The sequence below is a fragment of the Cyprinodon variegatus genome, unplaced genomic scaffold (genome assembly GCF_000732505.1).
Source record: "Cyprinodon variegatus isolate N-32 unplaced genomic scaffold, C_variegatus-1.0 Scaffold258, whole genome shotgun sequence".
Taxonomy (NCBI): domain Eukaryota; kingdom Metazoa; phylum Chordata; class Actinopteri; order Cyprinodontiformes; family Cyprinodontidae; genus Cyprinodon; species Cyprinodon variegatus.
In genome coordinates, this window is record NW_015150711.1 from 769509 (window position 1) to 786896 (window position 17388).

The window sequence follows — 17388 nt, forward strand, 5'->3', positions numbered from 1 at the left end:
GCAACAGCCAAAAAAAAAGTCCTTGCCAGCAGATGGCTTCCTCCTTCGGTGCTCCTTTTTAACTGTTATGTAAATGTGGGGGAGCCGTACCTGCGCCTGCTTTTGGACGGTCACCCGGTGTTATAAATCAGGAATGCCTGCCCCCTAAGGGCAGTCGCCATTGGCACCGATTCCACTGTTTTATTTATTTGCTCCTTTGTCCCATCGCAACACTGCCCAAGATTACATTTAGTGCATGTGTGTGTGGCGAGGGGGGCCTTAAGTAGGTGGGCTGTGGTTAGTACTGGACAAAAGGAAGAGAGCAGAAAAGAGGAAGAAGAAGATGAAAAATTGGGGAGAGAAGGGCTTTTGGATGGGAAGAGCGATGGGTGGAGGGAGGATAAAGGTGAAGCGATGGAGCTCTGATGCAGAAAAGAGAGTAAGTTATGAGGGGGAATAGCAGCGGCCTAGCAGGTGATGGAGAGTTCAGGCTGGAGCAGATGGAAGGCTCAAGTTGCTTTCTGGATGCAAAAAGGGGTTAAAAAGGATAGAAGAGAGTGATAATCATAAAAGATGTTTCATTAATCATTGTAAGTTACATTTGAATGGAATAAAGAAAATCCCACCATTAAACAAACGTGATGGAGAGCAGACCAGTGCAGCATGGGATCAGGGTTTCTAGGTAGCCCTCGTTTTCTGTCTGCCTACATTTCATATCAGCTTTAATGTTAATCCAGCCCCTTGGGTGTTACCCAACATCATCGCTGATTTGAGATGCCTGCATGTTTGAAACAATCCTTTTTCCTAGCTGCTCAGTCAAGCTGATGTATTCACAGGTGGGCCATTGTTTACTCATGCGTGTCTGACAGGTGTAGTTCGACGCAGGTGTAGCCACATGGGATTTTGTCGGGACAAATTATGCGGGTGATGCTGCAATTAATTGGTCTGCACAGATAGAGTCCTGAAGGAGGGTGTTCCAGCACAACGACCTGTGAATATTTGCACGGCAATATTGGGATTATGTTGTACCATTTTGGGATGAAATGTAATATTAATGAAATGTTGGAAGACTTTTTTATTGTTTTTTTGGAAATAAACTGCTTATTTCTATAGCCTTTTATAAAAAAAAAACCCTAGATAAATCAGCCAATGTTTTAGATTCATTTTAGGCTTTAATTTCTAAAGTAAAAGTTGCTACATACATAGGGAGGTATTTTTGACTATTCCTTTATTAATTTGTTTATTTATTAAAAATGCCTTTTTGAAAGAAAACAAATGGCCACAGCATCACAGATCCTACACTGTACTTTAGAGTGGTCAAGAGCTGCTTTTAGAGAAATTGATATTTTGCTTTATATCTGGCTCTGTAGGGTTGTTTAGAGATTTTTTCAATTTAGATCTCAGGGTTCAGCTTAAAGTCTCAGAAATCTTTTGTTTTCTATTCATAGATGCTTCAATTTTAATGTTGACATATGCTAGAATTTGTGTCAGAGGTAGTTTCTCGCATAGATATTTTTTGTATTTAAAGAGGACTTTATTACGCCATTACTCTTTGTTTTAACGATCCTCTCTCGTAGCGGAGTAGCCGTGCTGTCGATTTATTGCACCAAAGTTAGGAAAGGAAGCCCGTTTGTTCCTCCTCCTGAGAGGCAGCCCGCCATTCCCACTCCCTTCACCAGGAATGAGACTATTTCAAGGGTTTGTGGCAGAGCAGGAGCCCTCTCTGTGAATCCTGTCTAACCAGGGAGAGGGCTTTTCAGAGGCTTCCTCTGTGCGTAGGAAACTGTCAGTAGAAGAACAGGAAAACAGTGGGAGGAGAGAGCATGGGTACACTCGATCCGATCCATCCCTCTGGGCATGAGTTGGAAGTCTCGCGCCCTGCTGTCTGTCAGAACTCCTAAAAGTATTTGTTTTTTGTTTGTAGGCTCTTGCTCTTCTTTTTTGAATCCAAATAATTTATGAAAAACTCCAGTGTTAAAATGGCAAACTATCAAATATTTTGTGTCTAGTAGATCTCAAGACTCAGAAAACTATGTACAGAATTATCTGTCATGCTAGATTTGTCTAAGAAATGACTCCTGTAAAATGAGGCTTGCTTGTGTTTCCTATTCCTGTCTCAAAGGGGGAAAAGCTGTAGCAGGAAGTATTTGAGTTAATTTGCTTCACTTGACTCGCCTCGGTTGATAACTCGCTCTGAGACTGCTACACATTGCGTCGTCTCCGCTAGAGCATAATGTCAACTCTCGCGACTAAACGTATTGCAAAATGAAATATTGACAAGGACATCAAGTAAAATTCGTCTTCCTTTTTGTCCCTTCAAAAAGATGAACCACAATATGCAAAAGTGTGACAGCATTTCCCCTTCCTCATCGTCTCCCACTATAAAAACAGAACTAAGTGACAAGCAGGGCTGTCAGATGTGCATATGGTTAACTTGTCAGTGTTTGCACACAAAGAGGCTGCCTTTCCATGCTCCTGCTCTCTCCAGTGCATCTCAGAGTGGTTTTATGTGTCTGCTCACAACTTTGTGTATTTCTACGGGCATGCACAGAAAAAAAAAAAGAGGCGGCTCTCCAAAAGGCTCGCTTAACTAAGATTAATTGCATCTAATCCACCGTTCCAGGTGGAACAGGAAGTACGATGGGGTACGCCGGCGCAAACACACAAACGCGCTCGCAAACACGAACATCCCATTATAGCTGCTCCGCGGAAAATTAGCCCTGCGACTTTCCTGACATACCGGACCAGAGCCACTATTCCATGGCACCATTTACTTCCCTGCAAGTTGCACATTTATCACTGTTCTCCCGTTCGGACAGATGAAGGAATGCACAAACAAAAACGACATGGCAGGAGGACAAACTATCTGCCCAACTCACATCAGCAGCAGCTGGCTCCGACAAACCACAGAGAAGGTGTTTGTCCTATTTTACCCTCAGAGGTACAAAGGGAAAGAATGTGTAATTTCTGCACCAGTAGAGTCTTACAATTAGTGGCTTGTTCGGTATTATCAGGTACAGTAATGTGAGTTTTGTGCTAAGACACTTTATATATAGCATTTAACTGCCCTCCTTGTGCTTTCTACACTCTGTTTTTGAGTGAGTATTGTTTCACCTCTGAAGGTTGGATTTTGGTGCATTTATTGTATGTAAATTATTTGATTGGGAATAAGCTGTTACTTTTAGATTTTAACAAAATGCATGAGTTCTGGCATCACAAATTAAGTGACCCGACAGAGTTAGAGAGGCGATTAAAACGCCAACTGAAGGTCACCACACAAGCGAAGTGTTGTAGATGGACGAGATGAGCTGTCCTGTTTTTTTTTATCATTTATATTAATCTTGGAGAATAAATAAACCCCAGACCTGTCTTGATCTGTAGAAAATATAGGCTACACTCTCTCTGATCCTGGAAAAAAAGAAAAGGCCTGCTTGCCTCGGTAGCAGCATCCAACCGAAAAGCTGACTTTTACTCTTTATCACAGGCCCTCGAGAGTAGGACGTGGGTCAGATTGTGGGTTGGTAGCATACATTCGTAGTACATTCGGCTGATAATGCAAAGTTGAATAAATAAATAAATATCTGCACTAAAAAAACTTGATTGTAAAATCAAACCAGCCAAAGCGACAAAGCTGTAATAGGCATTGTCATACTTGTGCTATGCAAGTGGATGATAGCAAGAAGGAATGAAAAAGTGGATTGCATATAGTGATGGCAGAAGAGCAAAAAAGAGAGAGAAATTCAAAAGCTTCTAATACTGAACCTCAGTTCCAAAGTTCTTAGATGGTGTCTTCCTTGTGAATGCATGCATATTAAGGTCGGTGATGGCTGTGTTGGTGGGCATGTGCAAGCAAGCCAGTTTGTCGCCGATTATTTGTATGGGGGTATCATAATGGCACGGCTTCACACTTATCCATTTAGGAAGCTGGTTTCATGTCCTGTCTGGTTCCGGCGCTTTATGATTGGACCCCTAACCGACCAGAGGTGGTTTTATATGCTCGAACAAAGTTCCGTCTGACGCACATCGCCTTCCTTCACACTAACCACATATGCTGGCCTGCATTTCACATCGGGTCAAGAACACTTTATACAGCTGCTGTTATTCTACCTTTATTATTCATTTATTTAACCAGTTGTGAACGTTTCAGTTACTTTTGCTCAAAGTTGCTCACTCTAAATCATGTAGAAGTGGATTTTTCAGACAGATTCACAGAAATCTATAGCTGTATGGTGCTATTCCTTGTAGTTTTTACCTTTCATAGCTGTGAATGCTGTCAGTTGTGGCTAGGAGCCACTATTGGACTTTATATTTACCAAACCTGAGCTGCTCTGTCAACCCCTGATCATCACCACCTCTACAGAGCTTTCTCTGTCTTAGAGGAGGCCTTTTACACAGATAGATGGCTATGAATGCACCATAAAGGCAGTAACTGTGCTGAGCTGCTCGAGAGAAGTCAGATAAGTTTTCCTGGTTTTTGTTTGTAGCCATTTGACACAAAGAATGGATCGAAACACAAGGATATAGGTGTGCAGAAGGGCTTTGGAGGTTGAGATAAGTTCTGTTGGAGAAAGAAGCCTTTTTTTGCTGGCATTTATAAGGGTGTAAGAGGCTGTCTGCTAGCAGAAAGTGAAGATATTTTTCCTGATAGAGTCATGGAAAGAACAGATTGAGAAAGCATCAGTAGAAAGCTTTATATGCAGTTTATTTATGTAGCAATTGAGCATGAAGTGTTTCTTTAGTTCACAGCTTAAGTAGCATATTGTTTAGTGCCGGTGGGATGAAAGGAACACAACCACGCAAATGTGACTTCAGATGGAAATTGGCAACCCGTGGAAGTGGCGGCTGAAATAATATCTCTAGATGTTTGCTTGTTTGTTTTTAACAGAGAATTGGGTGTTCTGTCCTCATTTCTATTTGCCGAGGCCGCTTCCTTTCCTCTCTCGGAACCAGTTGGCATTCAGGTCACAAACGCAGGCGTTTCTTTTCCAATGAATTATGTTGACCCAGAAGTGCACAGATTATCAATGAGCACTCGGAGGTGCAGGACTCCACAGATTACTGGGTATTTGTAATGAATCCAGAAGGATGCATTTAGACCAGCAGATGTTTTGCTTTTAGCTTTAGCTAATCTGAATGTGAGGAGGCATGGAAGTTTAAAGAAAGAAGAAGAAGAAGAGTAAACAGGCCTGAAACAAGGCTGCCCCAAACATTGATATTTATTCTCCGTTGTATGCAGTAGTCGGTGTGGTGTTTAATTTACTTACATACGGCGGGGGGAGAAGTCACAAGTGTATTTATTGAATGCTTAGAGCTTCCCATGGAATCAGCAGAAGTAAACGCATAGATTGTAAAAGCCACTCTGTTTTCACCTTAAACAGACGGGAGTCTGATGACTTTGGGAAATAGAGTGCAGAGTAAAAGTGTGGCTTGGGCTGAATGAATGGGTCAAGAGTTTAGACTCATTAAATTAAAGGTGATGTTCAAAGTCCTGAGAGAAGAAGGGAAAGATAAATAAGAGCTGCTCTGGGAGTACACCGTTCCTTACTTAGCAGAACACTGGCCCGAGCGAGATGTCTTTAAATTGTAATGCACCTAAACATTTGTTTTTCCTTCTTCTTGGTTTTAAAGTATTAATGAACATTTAAGATGTGGATGATCTGCTGAAACCATCTGAGCTGTTCAAGCACACATTTCCAGTCTGGAAAACAGGATCGGTCCATTTGACCTCCTAAACAAGCTTGTTCTTCAGCTGTCTGGGGGGGTGTTTACATTTCTGGCAGTGTTCTGACAATAACCCTATTGAGAGTTGGCTCTGCATATGATTTAATTTATGCAAAGTTTTCTGCTCATCTTGACCCAAAGGAGTTTTTCTGAGGAATAGAGCAATGGTCTGTGCTGCAGAACAGGAACAGGGTATATGTAAAAGAAGGGACTCCTTCAGTCTTTATTGAGTTAAATCAAAATAAAATAAAAACTTTGCAAGATCACAGAAAGCTTGATGTTTGTGTTATTAAAGGGTTGTAGTCTTTAGGACTGCAACTAAGAGTTATTTTGCGATTTGTCCTTGTATACAGGCACCTTATGGTAGCCAAACTTAACACTGATTTATTTCTAGTACATGAAGTAAAACAAATAAATTTACTACCTTTTATGGATCATTATAACACAACTGATCATCTTTTATCACCAAACCCTTTTAACAAGCATCAGTTCAGCTCTTGCTGTCTGTGTTGCATGCATCTGATTTAGATGACAGCGGCTGAGATGTTGAAGCCCGTTGCGAATGTTGCGACTGCTGTGACAACAGATGGGGAAGGAAGGGGAAAGGCAAATTGGGGTTCAAAGTAAACAAAATTAATTTTTTTCTTAATTTAAGTCTGGTTGGCCCATCTGTCCATCTTCTCAGCTGTTGATTCCCCCTCAAGTCACTACAAGCATGTACGGCTCTTTGAAGTTGTCAGACATGCGTCGCCATTCCATTGCTCATCTGCAGATATCCACTCTGGCCAGTGTTTCTGTGCAGGCAGATTTGCGTGTAGGTTTTAAACCTCAAGGCCCCTGTCCGTCCTGTCAGGGCAGTGATTGGAATGTGTTGTGACAAACACACAGTTGCCTTCCCCATTCAGGCCCACACTAAAATACATCTCAACGCCTGCACACAGATGCCGTGGCCTGCAGCACCTTACTGGGTCCATCTCATGTCACCTAGTGCTGCCGTATAAACTGCCCGGTTCACGCCCTGATAGAGCCGCTTTTGATTATAAGCGTTACTACTCAAGGTTGATGGGGCTTTGCTCCTGGCCAAAGCAGGTCTCTCTGCTGTGGACACACAAGCACTGACGTACAGCGTGGACATGCAGCGCTGGCCATTCTTAGGCTGCACTCGTCCAAACCTGCTCTCCCTCCAGTGTGTTGTCATGGTTTCACACGTTCTCCTTTAAACACTCATTCACTTTGTCTCTGTCACATGTAAGCACACCATTCCTGCTCATTTCGCTGTCTCTCACACATACACTCGGATGGCACTGAGGGAATGGGCAGACTCATTCCCAGTCTGGCCTCGGGACCCGGATTGATTGATTGGAGAGGCAGCGGGGCAGGAGAAATGAATGAGGAATAGCAAACGGCGGCGCATTCTTCCACCTCCTCCTCGCCTTGATGATATTGTTAAATTGACTGTTCTCGGCCTTATTGTGCCACTGTCTACAGAATATTGCCACCTGCCCTTTTTAACGCATGAAGAAATAGGTTGTTTCTGAGTGTTTTGAAAAGTGTTGTGAAGGTTGTCTAATTTTGCATTTCATAAGGAGACTTGAATATTTTATTGTTGGGTGCAAACAATGCACCTTTGAAATTTAATGAAATCTCGTTACATAAGCACCGGTATTCCCATTCCCTTTGCCTTTAGGTAATCCACCATCCCTCTAAGGCTTGGCAACTTCGAGTAAAGGAGTCACAGAATTAGCAAGTCATTTATCGTCACTTTCAATACATCAAAAAAATCTGACACAACTTTGTGTAGGTTCCTCTGTCCTCATGTCAATTTGGAGCTGCAGTATATTAGAAAATAATCTGATCTTGGTGCCACTGGTAACATTTGCAGTGACAGTATCAGTGGTGAGGAATCCAGATATTCCTCGATATTCTTTTAACTCTTATCATCATGGCTGCTGTAAACTGTGTCAGGGGAACATTTTCGAGGTTTCGTCTTTTTATTGCTTGAATGAATTTTACATTTGTACATTAAATAAAATAAATGTCTCCAAAAGTAAACATTCAAATCAATAACACTGTTACCACAACCTCTTAATAATGTTTTGAAGTGTGTTTATTTTTGTTTAGCTCTAGAAATGAAGTCATTTGGACATTTGTCATGTCAAAGCGGAGGCTGAGATCTCCACTGGCTTTACTTCTTCAATATATCATGGCGTGTGTGTGTGTGTGTCTGTGTTGGTCACAGAGAATGTTTTTCTTCTTTTTTTCTCCCCCTCCATCTATAATTCTTTGGTTATGAACAAACAAGGTAGTGATCCCGTGGCATTTACTAGGCTCTCTGCTTTGTATTAGATCTTAGGTGGATGAGCTGGCTGGCCGCCAGTAGCCTGTTGTCTCCCTCAACCGACTAAATCTAAGTTAAGCTATCAGTCTGAAAGTGATTTGATTGTTTGCATGCCTCCAGTTTTTTTTTTCTTCTGTCCTGACCCGAACACAGCGTGTAGTGGTTTGTTTGAAAGCCTGTCTGTCCATTTGAGTTTCTTGTGAAAGCTGTAGAGAGACTACAGCGCGGTATAAAATTAGGATTCTCTGAGCAGAATTCATGAATATTTTAACCAACTGGCCTGCACAGAGTATCATCAACTTATTGACAAGTCGCTGGGAAGTAATTGCCTCAGGTACTACAGGGTCTGGTTCCAATCTGCAGGGGTCTGTGTCTGCTGAGTCGGCCTGTTCTCTTTCTCACTAAGCTGCACGCACTCGGGTTTAATTGGTTATAGGATGCTTCTAGAAACTGAATGTGACAATCATAGTGGAAGGAAGCACAATTTGCAGCATCTGTCACGTAAAATACTGAACATTCATACACTTTTGAACTCTAAAATGTTTACAACGAGTTACTTTGGAGTTACATGGACTCCATTAGACTACAGATGTACACCTGTCTGTGAGCCTCCTACCAATCACAGCCAAACTACAATTGTTAAAAATTGGCTAAGGCCAATTTGTACAAAGTATATTGCATTCCCTAAAGAAAAAAAAAATCTTATGGCATAAGTTCTCCTACTTAATTGGCAAATTTTCTTACTTACCTGCTTAAATTAAGGGCCATTGAAAATACTACTTGTTTATCATTCAGTTTATGCAGTAACAATGACGCTTAAAGCTACAGTGTGTAATTTTCAGCGACATCTGGACGTTTCCAGACTGCAGACCGCAGCAACATGAACATCTCCCCCCCACCGCTTCTCCCCCCCAACAGTACAGCGAGCGTTACGGGACAAAATGTCTTCCACGACATCCGCATCACCTACCTTCTCAAGTGATGAGGTTTGTTTACATAGATAATTTTACAGATAGTATTCTCAGGCATAATACTGCCATCTATTGTTCAGTACCGTCTCAGTTCATCTCTCTCAACTTGCCGTAGTTACTTTCGAGCGTAATGGGCGATCTCGCAATCGCTAGTTTGTTGGCTCTGCGCTGCCGTAGCGCAAAGATGTCTGCCTCCATGGCTGCGAGACCCGCTCCTATGTAATTATAAATAACGAATTCTAAGGCAACGCAAATATCAAGGTCAAGAGGCTGACCTCGTAGATGATGATAAATAACATAGTTATGTATAATATATTAGATTTCTGACTGTATATCCCTGTAATTATTACACACTGTAGCTTTAAGAATGATGAACATTAGCATAGTTTCCATCTATTGTTTGGACATTGTCTGAAATTAAAGGATTCCTTGTTTTTAATTCTCATTTCTATGAATGAAATACTCTGAACTTCTCAATCAACTTTAATTCCTTAAAATTCCGTTTTGTTACAATACCATAACATATCAAATGGTTAAAGTGTAAAAATATACAATCTATGAACTCCAATATAAATCCTTAGAATTTTGTATTCTTGTGAAGCTTTCTTCTTGAAAATCTCGTTTAAACTGTAAAATGGGATATTATGCAATTTTTCTTAATTTGTTTACCCGATTCTCACTATAGCGTGGTGCTAGTTCACACCAAATGCGTTTTGGATACGAGCATTCGCACCTTCGATGCTGGAATTCAGAGATTTGAACTTTTGCAGATTCGCTAGAGCATCAACCAGTCAGAAAAGCTGATCCAGAAGTTTTTTTTGTGGGAGACGGACATTACATGGAAGCTGTTATTGCTTCTGCAGAGATTTCTGCATATGAAAAATAAATATAAAGGGGTTAAACTGCAAAGATTGAAGAAGAAAAAAAGCTTGGAGAATAAGGGCAACCTATCATTATTGCTGCATTAATAAATTTTTTATAAACTATGGCTTAACAGTTTAAAAATACCCAAATGAACTAAAAATGTTAAAACCTGCCAATGAAAAATATTTGATTTACTTTTTATATCTTAAAAACTCTTTGTATTCACTTCCAGACGCTACTAACGGCAGCAGGAAATGGTTTCCTTGGGGGAACCTATCTTAGCACACCACCGGTACTGTTCGTCAAAGATCAGGCTCTCATCAACGTCAGGCGTTGTTCAGCTATGTTGGTCATTTTGCACTTTGCAAAATGCAATCCCCTCACAAGTGTTGCACATAACCGACTGTTCATGTCTTGAGAAAAATGAATGCCACCGCACAAACAGGTGGTTGAGCACACATTGCTTTGGAATCTTCTTCGGCTTCTTTTTGTTTGAATTAAGAAATGATTCCTGGAGGATTGAATTGTTAGAGCTGGGTCCAATCAATTTCTCAGCGCCCAACCATTCTTACTGACTTGTAGAAAAGGAAGAAAAGTCCTCTTGATGGCGCTGTCACACCTTGAAGATTTAGTCAGTGTATGCCAACGTCCCAGAATCTTCTAAAATGCTGGCATACGCTGAACTTTCTTTGTATTTTTTCAATTTTGGGCATATACATAGAGTATTCTTAACGCGTCCAGAACTTATGTCCAACGACAGCCTTAACTTATGCATAACGCATGTGAGCATAATGCCCATGAAATGTCCCAAGCCAGTGTCCTCAATGGGGCAGCAATGCGCCTGAAGGTGTCTGACCTGCATAAAAAGCTCAAGATTTTTCTAAACTTCACAGTTGCGGTATTATTCTAGCTGCTAATTACCATCTGCCAAAAAAAACAAACAAAGAAGTTTTGCAGTCGCAGTAGATTCAGCATCAAGTCTGATAGGAAGTTTATTGGCCGTGGGCGTGAACGGAGGGTGAAGCGATCACCCTATGGTGGGGATGAGACAGGTTGGATAAGCTAGACACCACAACTTATGAGTAACTTGCATATAACTTACCTGCATACGCTGGCATACGTCAACATTTCTTGATGTACTTGCCGTTTGCTGTGTGCGCGAGCGTGCTTCAGCATGCTCATTAATTTACCTATAACTTATCCAGTTTACATCAGCGTTATTACCAGATTTGTCTTATGTCAGGCATACAATGGCTAATAAAGGTGTGACAGCGAAACGAGATTAAAAGAAATGTTAGAGAACTTCCTGGAACTAAGGTTTCATTTAGGCATACCAGTATGAACCTGACCCGACCAGTGGATCAAGAGAAAACTGTTCTGATATATAACACATAATGTGGCTATCGGCTATTGGCTACTTTTGAAACTTCAATTTGTGCATAATTTGCTAATTTACTTTACCCTTCTTTTGGTAATAAATGTCCCACCAAATTTACAAGCAGGTTGAAAATCTGTTAGTTTCTACTGCAGGTGTTCATGTGGACACTCTGCCCCTATAAGGACACAGTAGGAGCGAATCAGCATCAATCTCTAATCTTCTTACTGCAGCTGCTTCCTGCTCTGCTGTCACTCTTCAAAAGACGTCTGGTTGTGAAAAACACCCTGATAACCACATCAGTACACATCACTGCTACTTAACCATATTAACAGATCTATGGTCTTATGTTTCTACCTTTATTTTCACCTGTTTTTTCTGCTTTGTTCCTATATCCATGCCTGTGTATGACCTCCGTTTACTCTCCTTCCCTCTGGCGACGTCTCCTTCTCCATCAGTCTTTCTTTTGAAAATAGAAATGGTAGGGAAAGCTCCTGTTAACAGCTCCTGCCTCTTTGACATGTAACTGATGGACTCTCTGAAGTGTCAACTACGCTGGCAGTCCCAGGTGTTGTGCAAAATCCAGGTCCACTGAAATAATCTGGTGGATTTTTACTTCCTCTCTCTCACCTCACACCAATCAAACCTACACCAAAAAAAAGTCAGGATGGTGGTCACTGGTAATGAGGAGAGCAGATTTTAGTCGTACTGAATTCTGCTTGATTGGAGTTTATGTCTTCCAGGCAGTAAAAAAAAGGAAACCTTTGTGGGATTTTCTAGCTTGCTTGAAAAAAAAAATTAAACACACCTTATTCCCTGTAATAATCAACCAGGTGTTCAGTTTTTCTACACTCATAACACCAGCCGAGCTGGTTAAGTATTTTAAGCATGTTTGGTAGCTAAATGCTTATGGAAATGCTGAAAACACCAAAAGTGCTTCTTTATTCAATATTTTAATCAATATAATCCATTTAGTTTGTTTTCTTGCAAATTTTAAAAGGATATTTTATCTCCGGCTGATGTCCACATGGCTGTTTGGTTTTTACCCACTTAACCTCGCCCTTTCTAGTATAGATCGATCACAAGATAGTTGAAACATTGCTGCGTGGTGATCCTGATGTCTGTTTACTATATTAGTTGGTTCATATCAACCAGCAAAGCATCTATGTCACAGATTAAAGTGTTTTAAACACAAGGCTACATTTCCATGAGTAATGGTTGTTGGTCAGGAACAGTATTTAGGTAGGGTGAATGTTGTAAACGTAGCCATCTAAAGACCGTGATGCCCCAGATTTTCTGCAGTCTTACCCAGAGCGCCTGTCTGCTTACAGTCTTTGATCCGATTGTTAAGGCCTCCCCAGGTAAGCAGCGAACACAAAACCAGCTTTACAACAAGCATAAAAGAGGGTTTTTATTGACTTTTTTTATCAACTATGTATTATTTAGTTTTAAAACTTTTTCATCGGGGCTGCTCAGTGTGGTGGATAGCACTACTGCCTTGCAGCAAGAAGGTTCTGGGTTCGATTCCCGGCCCGGGGTCTTTGTGCATGGAGTTTGCATGTTCTCCCTGAGCATGCATGGGTTCTCTCTGGGTACTCCGGCTTCCTCTCACAGTCCAAAAACATGACTGTTAGGTAAATTGGCTTCTCTAAATTCTCTTTAGATGTGAGTTTGTGAGCGAATGGTTGTTTGTCCTGTGTGTCCCTGTGTTGCCCTGCAACAGACTGGCGACCTGTCTAGGGTGTACCCCGCCTCTCGCCCGTAGACAGCTGGAGTTAGGCACCAGCTCCCGTCAGGACCACAGCTGGGATGAAGCGTGACGGAAAATGGATGGATTTTTTTTATCAACCCAGTTCCCCTCCATTCATTTCTAAATTAGGTTTCCTATGTGTCTGTTTTCCTATTTTCTCTGAACCTCTACACACCAGCTTCCATTGGACCTCCAACGCATTAGACAGAGTCTTCGACAAATTAAACATTTCTCTAATCCTCCCTTTTTATATATGAAGCATCAAAATAAAGGATCAAAAACAAACAAAAAGTTAATTTGTCCTCCCTACTGTCTTGTTCTGTGCCAGCATTCATCCCATTAATCTGTGTTTCTGTTCAGCTCACCCCTAGTAGTGAGGATAACATGGCCACTGTATAATTAGATATAAATCAAGTGTTCTGGATCATATGACCTCAACCCAAGGCTATAGGCAACCTTTTCAATTTGCCTCTGATGTGATCAATGGTACAGAATGTGTTTTGCTTTAAAGCCCTGTAAGATTCACCCTGTAAGGACAGCTCTATGCTTTAACACTGACTGCTAAAGAAATGCTAAGCTGCAGTCTTTTCCATAAGGAAGAAACTGTTTATAATGTAGATTTGACAAATGCATATTTGTCCTGGCTTTCCAAGCAATACACACTTCTTTAAGGTAACACTTTTAACCGTTCTGTAAACTTCGGTGGGGCCCTTTCTTTGCTGTTAAATTCTTTTCATTTCAAAATGTTGTTTTCTAACCTTCCACCGATCAATGACTCTTCACAGCAGATTGTTTGATTTCACGTCCGAGCTTAACAAAAAAAGCAGCCATATTACTTCTCGAAGGATGCTCAGAAGTATTTCGATACAGCTTTTCATTTGAAAAGACTTTTAAAGAAAGCTGTGCTTTAAAAAGGAAAAAGGGCTGTACAGTCATTTGAAGAAGCAGTGAGGGACTTTGAAGTCTTTCTGATCAGCTGATTATAGAAAAGGTTTTGTATTAAATAGAGTACCACTCCAAGATATGATGAAGTAAAGCCAGAGGTTTATAAGTGAAATAGATCCTTTATATTTTTCTCCTCTTTTGTCATATAATTTTCAGTCTTCTTGCCACACTATTCTCTAGAGATTTCTTCATTAGCTGAAAACTACACTTATCCTTAATTACAAGCTTTAACTTTTTCTGAAATTGACTAGTAATGCCTCCCCAAGACTTAAATTGCAATTATATAGTCCTCTCTGAAATAATTTTAGAGTGCTACTTTAAGAGTACTCAAGACGCACTTAGAGTTGTATTTAACCTGCCTAGTGGATTGAAAAGAAGACCATCACCTTTCACAAGTTTAGGAAAAAAACACATTAAAAATGAAAAAGGTTGTAAAAGTGTGGAAATAAAATAAAAAAATACATTCTGTGATTATCCTGTAACAGAGAACTTATATTTCTGTCTGATTTTATAGAACATAAGCCAGGAATTTGCTTCTTGGGGTTTAAGTTTCTAAACAAATAAACAGTCTGTGGTTTTCTTCCTGCTGTTGTCAATCTTCCAGTCTTCACTTTCTATCTGGGAGTTTGTGCCCAATTTCCCTGCTAATGATGGGGTGTTGGGGAAGCTGTACGCTTCAGTGGCGACTGAGAGGGAAGAACTCCTACTGAGAGAATCAGAAGTGCTGAGACAAAAGTGGTGGTTATGGGGCAGGCTGTCTCCCTCCTCCGTTGAGCTCTGTTTTTAGTCTGCTGCACGCCGTTTCGCGGCCCCTTCTCCAGCAGACCCACTCTCAGTCTGTCATTTCAACGTTTTCTCTCTTTACCCTTTCATGCTTTAACTAATTTCTGTTTCTTTGTAAGAATACTGTTGATTTTGTTTACCAGCTCTCCCTTACTCCTCCTCAAAGGCCGACGACCAGTAAGGAAAAATAAATCTCCAAATTTTTCACTTGATTACTTCTGATTGCTGATGGATGGGATGATTTCTTTTGTTACTGTTTAATAATGCATCAAAACTGAGAGCTACCTCTGTTTTTTCATCTGTAAGTGATTGAATAAACAGCACAGTCTTTTAAGAGATTTTGTTTTTGAGTCGACTGAAAATCAGAGAAGAGTTGGGAACATACTGTAATCATAAATATGTATAATCTTGTATGCTCTTATTAAAGGGATGCTAACGCTCACAGAGAACATTCAGAGGTAATATTGCAGCTGCATAAATTGGTAATGTGCTAAGCCTAATTTCAACTTTATTAAAGACTGCAAATAATGAGGCTTTGCTGATACACTTTGCAAGAAGAGATGCTTTAAAGTACCAGAACCTATTTCCCCAGACAGCAACACCTCTTGTGGTTTGAATTACACTCTCCTTCCTGTCCCTCACACACCGTGTCCTCCTCCGTCCATGCCCCCGCCATGTATTCCCCTCTCCATTCACCGTGCTTATTTTTGTCTCCTGGACCATGTCAATCTCTAAATAAAAGGTTAGATTAAACGATAGATTGCTGCAGCCATCCTCCCTCCTCCAGGACATTGCATGAAAAGGGTTTCTGCTGGTGTTGGTGTCGGTCCCGTCCTTTTGGTCCTGGCGAGGTTCAATTTCAGAACGGCATTGTTGTGGGGAAGAGCAGACTTCGGCGAGTCAAAGAGTTGGTTGTAAACATCAGTTTGACTCAGGCTGGAGGTTTTTGTTGATGTGTTGTAGCAGAAACATATTTTCAGTGAGAGTAGTTTTCTTTTAAAAACATGTTTTAATCGTAGCCTTTTCAGTGGATCAAATAAAAGGGTTTATTTTCTGTGAAGTGCTACCTGCTTAGCTTGGAATGACCAATGGGTTCAGATTCTGGTCTTTTTTTTTCTCTTTTTGGTCGTCTCCCCTTTCATTGATCCTATTTTCTCCTCTTAAACGCCTTCCTCCTCTCTCCTAGCTGTCCTACCCCTCTCCATCTTTTTTCTTTTTACCCTCTGCTTCTCACCTTCCCTCTCTTCCACTTTGTTCTTGTTAACAGCCTCACCAGGATAGGGTTGTACTCTACAGACTTGGTGTTAGGGGCCACAGCTGCCCAATCACCGCCTGATTTATCTGCCTCCTCCGGCCAGCCCGCAACAGATCCTGTTTTTGCCCGGCTGTTACTTAAAGCCAATGAGGACGGGTGTTTGTGTTCCGAGCTTGGAGGTGTCCGCCATAATGAAACGACCCTCTGTAATGTGGCTAGCCTTCTCCCCAGGAGCTGAAACATGCCTTTGTATCTGTCCGGCTGTTTTCTTCCTATCAGGATGCATTTACTGACAGAAAAGAAAGAGACTCAGACCTGCGATCTCAGGTTATTTCTGTTTTAGAGGTCCCCGCAATCCCTTGGTAACAGAAGATGAAGTTTATTTCAGTTTTAACACATTTGTCCTTCACATCTGAGCTGCTCATTTAATTCACCATATTTTTTTTTTCTCACATTTTCTCGCTGTGTTTATATTCCGTGTCCACTTCCAGATGGCTGCAATATATTTACAGATCCAAACCGAAGAGTTTCTAATTCCAGCAAAGTTTCTTCCATTTCCCTTTCATCGCTCATGGTGTCCACCTCTCTCTCTCTCTTCTTCCAGTCCAGTACCAGATGGAGATGATGCGTTCCCTGCGTCACGTCAACATCGACCATCTGCATGTGGGCTGGTACCAGTCCACCTACTACGGCTCCTTTGTCAGCCGAGCTCTTCTAGACTCCCAGTTCAGCTACCAGCACGCCATTGAGGAGTCGGTTGTTCTGATCTATGGTGAGTAGTCCTACTCTGAAGGTGAAAGTGCTCAAATCAATGGAATTGGCATTTATCACAACAGATCATCTGTTTGAAGAGGTCAAAAACATCATGAAAACATGGGAACGAAGTACCCGTCATTACAACCCGAGGTAATTTAAAAAGATTGGTGTAACTGAGATGAACGATTGAGGAAAAAAAACGAAGTGAGGCAGAGTTCAAGCACCGGTCAGCAGCGGTAATGCTTACATGTGCTTACCCGGTTCAGTCTATTGCTTTCACTGGGAGGAAATGTTTTATTGAGCAATACCTAGAGCAGGAACACAGAGGTGAGATGTACCGCCGGGGTGTGCGCTTGTCAGCCGGCCACTCATAGACCGCCACCAATGAAACATGTGCATGCAGGTGGAAAGTGGTTCCCGGGGAGTGGGTCAGGATCAGTGTAAGTCTCTGCTCCGACTCCCAGGGGTGTTGTTGAGTCATCAAAAAAATATCTTGTTTTGATTCTTTGTACATTGCACTTTCTTTCACTTTGCTCGGCACAAACTCTGGTTTCTATGGGAGCGTTGATGAAAGTCATTTAGTTTTTATTGTCAGGCATTTCAAAGAACCTCAATTCAAATACAGGCTTTCTTTATTACTATATTTCAAAG

General features: G+C 41.3%; 1 protein-coding gene across 1 annotated transcript in view; it reads left to right on the forward strand.

Annotated features, from left to right (window-relative positions):
- Nucleotides 1-17388, forward strand: part of eif3h (eukaryotic translation initiation factor 3 subunit H) — an 82684-nt gene that overhangs the window by 27863 nt on the left and 37433 nt on the right. The window contains exon 3 of the mRNA XM_015382529.1: nt 16586-16753. Within this exon, the coding sequence (XP_015238015.1) occupies nt 16586-16753 (168 nt within the window). The remainder of the gene's footprint in view (nt 1-16585; nt 16754-17388) is intronic.